Consider the following 10,370-nt stretch of genomic DNA (forward strand, 5'->3'; position numbering starts at 1 on the left):
TAGTTGAAATACAAAGAACATATTGTTCATACTCAAAGAACATATAGCCAATGAACATATAGTTCGAATCCATAGAACATATAATTTAAATATTTTACTAGTACATGTACATTAAAATCATTCTCAATGTTCTTTAGTTTTTCAATAAATGTTCAACAGGGTGCACAATGAGCATTGTGCACCCGGGTGTATAATCCAAATTGCGAGCAAAATAGCAATCAACTTTTTTTTTGTTTTTTTTTTTTTTTTGACAACGAGTTCATTCAAATGAAAAACAATTACAACCTAAACTATAGGAAATTAAAGCAAATCGAATACAACAAGCCGAATACTAAAACTATTACACTGCTTTGGTTAAACAACAAGCTAGGTATGTCCACGAAGGGCATACCACATCCCGCACATTAAACTGCGAGACAAACCACATTGGCTCTTACCTAGTCTTCAATAACCTGCAGTCTGCAGATCCCACCACCACACAAACAACAAACAAAAGTGAACGAGAATGGTGAAGTAACTTGCATTGGGAATAAACAAGGAGCCTGGCAAAAAAATACCAATAGACCACAATGATGGAAGTCGCTGCGAACTAGAGCAAGCTTCACAACTTCGTTGCCATGCCACAAACGGCAAGAACTTATATTCACCAACAAGGACATCCCAAGGCCTTAACAAAGAGCTTTCTTGGGATCTTTGACCAAGAGTTACTTTTCCCAGTAACTGAAGCGACCAGAGCCACAACTAGTGTAGACAATAACATTAGATTTCTGCCTCGAAAATCCTTACCTACACCATCCTTTACCCCATCCACCATCAGACAACCTACGAACAAGCCACCAGAAACCACCGGCGGCACATACCAAGAGAGGAACCAAATTAACCACTTCATCCTAGACTCTACACCCGGAATTATAACCTCAATTCCATTCAGATGATAACGCATCCACCTACTTGAAAAAACAAACCAAGCCACAATACTCCTAAACACCCTATGAAACAATCGAACCAGGAACAAGATTACATGGACACAACAATACATAAACCAAAACCTTGAATCTCTTTCCAGCCCACCAAAAACCCAAGTAAACTAATCACAGCCCAATAACAACTAAATTTTATTGCCAAAAGGAAATTAAAGCAATCAAAGGAAATAATGTACAAACCCATCTGCAAGGAGAACATGGCTAGAAAAAACTCATGTAGACCAACCTCCGACAGTCAGAAGCTGCACAAAACGAACGAGAGGAACGACAAAGGAGCAAATCGGAAACCCAGACACCGCCATAATTTTGTACCGACTATCTATTTTGCGGTCGGTAAATCTCTTTTTACCAACTAATTTATGACCCGTCGGTAAATTTCAGGGCCGGCCCTAGGGGGTAGGCGAGGGGTCCGACCGCCTAGGGCCCAAGGCGGAAAGGGGCCCAAATAATTGTCTATCCAGTAATTAAGTACTAGTAATAAACAACGCATTAAATATACATGTTATTTCCTTGGCTCATTGGTATAAAGTAACTTTTAAAGTTTTGATATCTACTTAGAGGTCTAGGGTTCGACTCTCCTTACTAACTCTTTTCTTTTAAAACTTTGTCAATATTTTTATTTTTGTGTTTTACGTTAATTTTATGTATGTAGTATTTGACTTTTAGTACTCAGTTCTAATTGATATAAACTATATGTGAGCATAAAAATGCTTATTTGATGGGCTATGGGTTTATAAGTTTTAAAATAGATAAGCATTTTAATGAAGATAAGATTAACTGATATTTTTATAGGCTTAAAATGAACCTTTATTTTCAAAAAATATCTTTTTACGCATATTAATTATCTTGTAATTAAATGAGTATTTTTTTTATTGAAATATTTCAAGAAATCGACTAGAGCCGGATTTTGAAATTCTAGGATCCTACAAAGGAAATATAGTAAGTTTTTATTGATTTGAATTCAACAATATAGTGGATCTCATAAAAAATTAAAAAAATAAAAATATTATTTCAATTAAAGGCGTATTATTTTGGAAGGGGCCCAAATCCCTTATTTCGCCTAGGGCCCTCAAAATATCAGGACCGGCCCTGGTAAATTTAGACATTAAAAATGCGAATTCTTAAATTATTATATCTGACAAAACTTATTTTGATTTAAATAAATTTATTTTGTAAAAATTTCTGAAAAGAACCTATATTTTCCAACCTTATAATTATCTGAACTGAACTTATCTTGTGTAAAATAAGTCAAAATAAGTTAAACATAACCCCACTGAATAGTAGGGGTATCTGGAGTATGTTACCAAACAATATACTTCTAAACAAAAATTATTAATTATATTCATATTTTTGCATGTCGAATCAAATTAGATCATTCCATTGGAGGGAAAATTGGGCTACACAGTTTAGCTAATCGTTAACTGCTGTACCCGGGTACAGCCAGCTCTCGCTGTACCCAAAAACGACACGCTCATATTATTTGTCCATTCTTGTCGACGGTTTGTTCTTTTTTATTGTATTGTTTGTTCATTCTTATTGTACTGTTTGTTCATTCTTATTGTACTGTTTGTTCATTCTTGTTGTGCTGTTTGTTCTTTCATGTTGTTTCTTAAATTCATCATCAAATTTTCATAATTGTTGTATTTTTTTGTTCTTTCTTCTGGAATTTTTTGTTCTTTTTTATATTGTTTGTTCTTTCTTGTTTATTTGTTTGTTTATAATAATCATATGGTTAATGTTCATAATTAAACTCGTCATTAATCTTTTATTCTTTCTTTTTGTATTGTTTGTTCTTTCTTGTTGTACTGTTTGTTATTTCTTGTTGTTTTTTAAATTCATTCATCAAACTTATTGTTGTATTGTTTGTTCTTTCATTGGCTTTAAAATTCATCATAAAATTGTTCATAATTGTTGTATTGTTTGTTCTTTTTTCTGGAATTTTATGTTCTTTTTTATATTGTTTGTTATTTTTTGTTGAATTATTTGTTCTTTCTTGTTTATTTGTTTGTTCATAATAATTATCTGCTTTATTGTTTCTTCTTTCTTGTTGTATTGTTTGTTCTTTCATGCTGGCTTTAAAATTCATCATAAAATTGTTCATAATTGTTGTATTGTTTGTTCTTTTTTCTGGAATTTTATGTTCTTTTTTATATTGTTTGTTCTTTTTTGTTGAATTATTTGTTCTTTCTTGTTTATTTGTTTGTTCACAATAAATATATGGTTAATGTTCATAATGAAATTGTTCACTACATTTGTCTTTTATGTTTTTACAAGCGCCTATATTGTTTATTTCCAAATAAATAAATAAATGTTCATTTCCAAAATAGTAAATGTTCATTCCAAATAAATAAATGTTCATTTTCGAAATAGTAAATGTTCATTTCCGAAGTAGTAAATGTTCATTTTTGTAGTTTATTTCCAAATAAATAAATAAATGTTCATTTCCAAAATAGTAAATGTTCATTCCAAATAAATAAATAAATGTTCATTTTCGAAATAGTAAATGTTCATTTTTGTACCAGTATATTAATGTTCATTTTAAACAACACAAAACGACGTCGTTTTGGATGGGGGTACAGCCAGCTTTGGCTGTACCCGGGTATAGCCAAAAATTTGCGCAGTTTAGCAATTCAGGCATGTGTTGATTTGTTTGGGCCGGGCCAGTTTTGCATGGTTTAGATACAGTGGTACGAATTACAAAACAAACATTGCCTGGTTTTTCGTACATGTCCTCTCAGACTACCAAGCAACTATTCTTACTTCATATATCCCAGATTACCAACTAAAAGTCTGACTTTCTACATTTATTTACATACAAACGCCATATAAAATCTATCTTTGGTACGGAGTACTTATTTTCTTATGTCTTTAACTATTCTCTTTATTTAGTGTCACTACAGATCCCCTACAACAGTCAGTACACCTCGTCGTGGTAGATGAAAAGCCGGCTAAATCAAGCACTACTGAGGATTCGGAGGCCGGCTGTTGGCAGAGGCAACACGAGATCCCCATTCCAACAGTTCTTTGCTTGTATCGTCCTTGTGCACTATGATTTCGATAAAACAAAGCGAATCCTTGTATTCATCTGAAGTAGCAGTTGCTATCGCCTCAATCAGCTGTTCTTCTGTTCGGACCTGCATTTTACAAGTCGATATAACAAAATTAACACTTGACAAGATGAAGAATTCCTTGTATCATAGCCAAGCCACTCTTTTTGCTACCATGGTTGATGACCTTGATTTTTGTTCTCTTCACCTCATTTTTATTACTTATTAAATAGACCAGAAAAATCAAACTACTAGATTAGAAATAGCAAAAAACACTCATAGAAAAACATTCAAATCAGACCAAATCAGATGAAAATAACAAGCTATATACTTTTGTATTTCATGATTGACAATTGCTTTAAACCCAGCATATAATAGCATGCCTAAGAAAATGCAGAAGTTAATTATCCGTATTTACCTTGGCCGTCCAACATTTTCCTTGACCATTATGGATGGCCTTAATAAAGCCTGTATAGTCCCAGTTCTTAATCACATTATAGGGGCCGTCATGAATCTCGACTTCGATTGTATATCCACCATTGTTAATAAGGAATATTATGGTCCTTTGCCCGCAGCGGATCATTGTTGAAACATCTTGAGCAGTAACCTATTAAAATATAGAAGAGACTCTCAGTTTTTCCCTTCTTGAAATGTTAAGATGGAAGACCGAATTGCTACCTGAGTATGCATTCAAATTAAGAGCTGACCTGAAAGCTCCCGTCACCAATGAAAGCAATAACTCGCTTGTCTTGGGCGGCTTGAGCATATCCCAATGTAGCACCTACTGACCAACCAATTGACCCATACTGCATCTGAAATTCAAACCTGTAAATTGAACACATATCCACAGGTTCAGACAAGGACCACTCATGGTCGATCAAATTCTTGGGGAAACTGATCCTTGCAGGGAGATTCGGAAAGATAACTTATACAAAGTAAACCAAAAAGAGGATCTATAAAATCAGTATCTAGCAGCAAACATTAACACATAGACCCATCCTAACGAAAATGTCTGGGGGCGGGAGGAAATATAAGTAAACTACCCCATGTACAACTGAATAAAACCAAGCATAAATTATCTATTATACTGCTTATACAGTATTTCAGAACACACAATAACATGTTATTATCCCATTTTTTTAGTTTAATTATGAAAGCATTATAGAAAAACATAAGAATCAGTCACACCATGCAAGTAAAATGTACTTATCTTTGCAATTTCATTGGTGCATGTATGACTGTGCACAATACTTGTTGCAGAAGTGCAAAGATCAATAAGGACATCATATTTTTCTTAAAGCAGGTATTGACTTACCCGCAGCCTTCCGGAAGTCGGAGCTTTTGACAATTGAACCACGAGTCTCCAGTTTCCGCAATTACTGCAGTATTTCCATCAATCATATCCTGTTTCATAACTTTCAAATGTCAAATAATAATTCAAGAAAGGCTACAGCAAGAAGCTAGAAAATTCTGCATAAGACGGAAATAAGTAGGCGGATAGGCGAATGATTATTGTTCTCTTCTCATCTCATATTCATGCGATGAATGTAGTGCTAATAAATAGATATATTTGGCTTGCCTGGATATGCTTGAAGAGAACATTAACTCTGAGCGGTTCATCCTTCTGACATTTCAAAGGCATGCCAGGAGGAACATATATCCGTTGGTAATTCTCCATTGCTGTGGTGTTCCTCTTTAGCTTCTTAGCCAATGCACTCAAGAACTCGGCCATGAAAACCCAGCCGTATGAGGGACCATTAGCAATAGTAACGCGGTTAGGCTGCACTAGAATTGTTTTTTCTTTCTTGAGCAGCAGCGAATACCCAACTGAGCTATAATCGTTAAAAATGGGACCCACAAAAACATAAGCATCAGCTGACTCGACCACCTCACCAACAAAGTTAGAGCTTACAGCACCCCAGTAAGTGCCAATAAAATGGGGATGGTGTTCCGGCACCAGCCCCTTACCTGATGGCATGACTGCTATTGGATAACCACATGCATCTGCAAGTTCTACACAGGCTTTTTGGGCCTTTGCCACCCTAAGTTTCGGTCCACCAATAATGACAGGTTTCACAGCCTTGTTTAGAAACTCAGCTGTCGCTTCTACTGCAGCTTCCAAGCCTAGCTGGTTGCTCAACCTGCATTGCAAATCAGTGTTATAAACTAAAACAGAACATAGGATTTATGTGCTTGAGTTTAATCCAAGAGATACGAGGGGGAAATGATAATGATAATTCATACTGTGGTGCAAGGAAGTATGGAACAGGATCCCTGGCAAATGTTGGATGAGAAATTCCAGGCAGATTACACCCGATACTAATGTAAGCTGGCTTGCTTTCCTTTAAAGCAGTTGAAATTGCAGTGTCTATCAGCTCATGTGCATCATCCAAGTTGTTCACTACCGCCTATTGTGTTGACAATGATCATATACATCAAACATGAGCAACAGGGTAAGATATTACTAAAAAATTGCAGCAGGCAAGTAATATTGTATTCCTTTTTCGGTTTTAATTTCCTATATTTTCCTCAAATGATGTGTTGCTTTAGTTTTGATTTACACTAAATGCCGAAAGATGTAAACTACCCTTCATTTTGCTCAAGTTCCTTGACATGAAACAAAGTACAACACCAAAATATCTCAACTTATACTATTATCTAATTCACATGTACTAGTTGGAGGGTAGAATTGTTAAAATGTTAATCTAGAAAAATCTAAATCTAGAATGTACTATACAAAAATCTAGTAGTAAAGTGTGTAGAAAAATCTAGCTTAAATAATGTCTACCATTTACTTAAGAAATATATAGTTATGAAAATTCTAGATAAATGACAAGTGTAGAAAAATCTAGAAACTATAATACAACCACTAAAAATATGTTGCATTTGCATAAGTTTAGAGGTGAGCTAATCAAGAGAGCTCCCACAAAATATAAGGGGTAGAAACAAGTGTTCTACCAAAGTTAATATTGTTGTACAATTCTTATTAATGTAATCAGTGATGAAAATGCAATTTTGTTATATTATTCAGGCCCATCAAAACTTCAGCGTGCGTCCTCAAATTTCTATCAAGAATAATGTCAGAAATCAACGGCCTCCTATCTCTCTAATAGATTGTCAGAAATTCACTATATTCATTTAAACGAATCAGATCAGAGCTCATTGATCAACAATTGGACAAACGATGTCAACTTTAACACACATATCTCAAGTCCGAATCTCCTATATTTTGAAAGCATGTTGCTCGACTTTAGACATCATTGTTTACTTTAAGCTAGTACGAAGTGTATTTTTCAGAAAGGCTGGAACTGTAACCATTGTCGCTCTTCTTTTGTACCGAAAGAAGAAAGCAAGCAACTGTAGCATTAAAACTAAGTGTTTGTTTTAGCCGAGAAGGGATTCGATATGGAAACCGAATGAAGTAATGTAAGCATGTACTTGAAAGTTAAAATCTCAGTTTCAACCATCATGTACCATGACCAATATTATCAGAATTGCACATGTACCGTCCGATAGCAGCCAACAAAGGTTACAAATCTAAGAGGAGAAACTTAATTCGATGGCAATAGAAACTAACTAGGCAAAGAAGGCTGAAATTTAGTTATTTGAGTTGGTAAAGTGCCGTGGGTGGTACTCAAACTCGATCGAATCCGGTTTACATCAATGACTTTGTTGGCTTCTCCACACGAAAAACAATCACTAAATTTATAGACTCCCTACTTCGGATACAAGTACTCCTTAGTTACTCCCTCCGTGCCCTAAAAAAGTTGACCCAATTTGACTTTGAACGGTATCCAAAGACATTGATTTAAAACATAAATATCTGAACCTAACAAGATCTTAGGTTACTACTCTTTCGGTCCCATAATACTAGTCATACTTTCCTTTTTTTTTTTTCATCCGATCTCACATTACTAGTATTCATCATGGTCAATGTTTTCAAAGTTTTGGCCAACAAATTGCAATGACCAGGACGATCTTTACGGACGGAGGAAGAATTTGACCAGATGAATTCACAACCTTGAGAGATACATCATGTTAAAACTATACTCATTCAGTACTTCATATGATCATATCATACATGTTCGAATTTAGTTGTCACTTTATTAGCAGCTCAAATTACACTATCAAGGTGACAATAGATTTAAGCAATAAACAATAAATCATCATAAACAAACAAGGTGCATATCATATGATGAAATTATTGAAAAAAACATGTATACCTGAAAGCAAGTGACAGTCTGAAAGCAGCGCAACTCCTGAGTAAAATCAGGCAACCCAATAGTATGATGCAAAATCCTATTAGTCCCATAATCATTAGAATTAGGCCCACCAACAATACAAATCACAGGCAAATTCTCACTATAAGCTCCAGCAATAGCATTAAGCACACTAAGCCCGCCAACAGTGAACGTCACAACACAAGCGCCAACGCCTTTTGCTCGCGCATACCCGTCAGCGGCGTACCCGGCGTTGAGCTCATTGCAACAACCCACTAAGTTGAGCTCCGGTTCATCAACTAAATGATCAAGCAGAGTTAAGTTGAAATCGCCTGGAACAGAGAACACGTCTCGTACACCAATTTGGACCAGGCGTCGGCCGAGGTGACAGCCTAGTGTGCCTGAACCGGATGATGATCCGGGTTTGAGAGGGGTGGCAGGTGGTGTATTGTTTTCCATTTCTGAAAGACCAAATTTCTGGGAATTGTTTCAAGGGTTTGAGGAATGAAAGGGAATGGATTGGTGTTTTCCTGTTGGGCAAAGTGGGTAATAAAGGGTTTTGGAATGGAAGGAGAGATAAACAAAGAATTAAACACTAATCAGTGTGCTAAAAGGTTTATTAAATGGGGTATGTCGGTATGATCAAAAGCGGAAACCGGAAACCGGAAACCGGAAACCGGACTCTGTTTTAGGAGTGAGAAATGACGGAAAACAAGGGAATAAATGAATAATGGGATTCCTGGGATTAGACAAGTGTGTTTTATTGAAATGCGCGCGCGGTTGTTTCGGCGGCTAGAAGTGTGGTTTTCAGATAGAGTAACCAAATTTTGTTTTTCTATCCATATAAACTTTTAGGAGAGACGGCCTAACAGTTAAATCACTTTTATGCATGCACTTTATAATTAGTTAACCGCTGAAATTAATTAGTTAACCGCTGAAATCAAATAGGTAATTTTGAAATTCAATTAGTTAAGCAACGAAACCAGTTAATTACACAACTGTACCAATTAGTTAAACAATGAAACTGATTGGTTAAGATTTTATGAGTTTTAGTTATTACGGAGTAATAAGTTTGTTCGAAAATAATAAGTATTCGACTCATAAATTTAACTATTTGTCTTTATACCTTAAGTATTTTGTTATACAATTACTTATGAATTTTATTACTTATAGTTATGTTTTACGCTAGTTTAGTTAGTACCAACAAAGTGGTCTAATCGTTAGACGGTCTTACACAAAAGCTTTTGTTTATCCATCTATTATGGAAGGGGGTTTATACTCCGTCAAATATCTCATCCGTTAGACCACTCTCATCAATGGGGACAAAAATCTCACCACTATCTCTCTACTACTTTTTTACTCCTCCACATCACTTTCCTCACAAACAATTTTTTCTAAAACAAATTCATCCCACCAATGAACTAAAAAAAACTCCTCACCACTTTTACTTTTAGTCCCTGTTCTTTTGGACTTTATTACAGTTTCATTCAGTTCAGTTCAGTTCAGTTCAATTCAGTTCAGCTCCATTCAGTTCAGTTTAGTTCAGTTTCGTTTAGTGCAGTTCAGCTTCATTCAGTTCAATTCAAAAGAAAGAATTCATCTTTTTTTGTAATTTTTTTATTCTTGTTAATGCAATTATTTATTATTTATTATTTATTATTTATTATTTATTATTTATTATTTATTATTTATTATTTATTGTTTATTGTTTATTGTTTATTGTTTATTGTTTATTGTTTATTATTTATTATTTATTATTTATTATTTATTAGTTATTATTTATTATTTAATTTATTATTTATTATTTATTTTATTATTTATTATTTGTTATTTAATATTTATTATTTATTATTTACTATGTACTATTTATTTAGTTCCATTCAGTTCAGTTTAGTTCAATTCAGTTCAGCTCCATTCAGTACAGTTCGGTTCAGTTCAGTTCAGTTCAGCCAGACAAAGTTCAGAAGAACAGGGCCTTATTCAATTATATTAATAACTTAAATGATTTCTAACAATTAATTAAGAATTTTTTTTAATTTAAGTTATTTTTATATATATTTCGATATTTATATGTTTTTAATATTATAAATTTAAATAAGATTAATAAACAAAAATCGAAA

General features: G+C 34.2%; 1 protein-coding gene across 1 annotated transcript; it reads right to left on the reverse strand.

Moving 5' to 3' along the window:
- Positions 1-3,677: 3,677 nt before the first annotated feature.
- LOC110792348 (pyruvate decarboxylase 1) lies at positions 3,678-8,977 on the reverse strand. The gene is made up of 7 exons (XM_021997156.2): positions 8,254-8,977; positions 6,275-6,438; positions 5,610-6,171; positions 5,346-5,434; positions 4,738-4,855; positions 4,449-4,637; positions 3,678-4,117 (listed from the first exon to the last, which is right to left on the reverse strand). The coding sequence occupies exons 1-7, from the start codon at positions 8,707-8,709 to the stop codon at positions 3,944-3,946; spliced, it is 1,752 nt and encodes a 583-aa protein (XP_021852848.2). The 5' UTR covers positions 8,710-8,977; the 3' UTR covers positions 3,678-3,943.
- Between the last annotated feature and the right edge of the window lie 1,393 nt (positions 8,978-10,370).

The sequence above is a fragment of the Spinacia oleracea genome, chromosome 6 (genome assembly GCF_020520425.1).
Source record: "Spinacia oleracea cultivar Varoflay chromosome 6, BTI_SOV_V1, whole genome shotgun sequence".
In the NCBI taxonomy this organism is placed as follows: Eukaryota; Viridiplantae; Streptophyta; class Magnoliopsida; order Caryophyllales; family Amaranthaceae; genus Spinacia; species Spinacia oleracea.

Bases quoted from the DNA above. Each gene is read 5' to 3' on its own strand.
- LOC110792348 (XM_021997156.2), bottom strand. From the start codon at position 8,709: ATGGAAAACAATACACCACCTGCCACCCCTCTCAAACCCGGATCATCA. The intron at 6,439-8,253 runs GTATACATGTTT...TCAACACAATAG, and splicing joins AGACTGTCACTTGCTTTCAG to GCGGTAGTGAACAACTTGGA. The intron at 4,638-4,737 runs GTCAGCTCTTAA...ATATTTTAATAG, and splicing joins TTGGTGACGGGAGCTTTCAG to GTTACTGCTCAAGATGTTTC.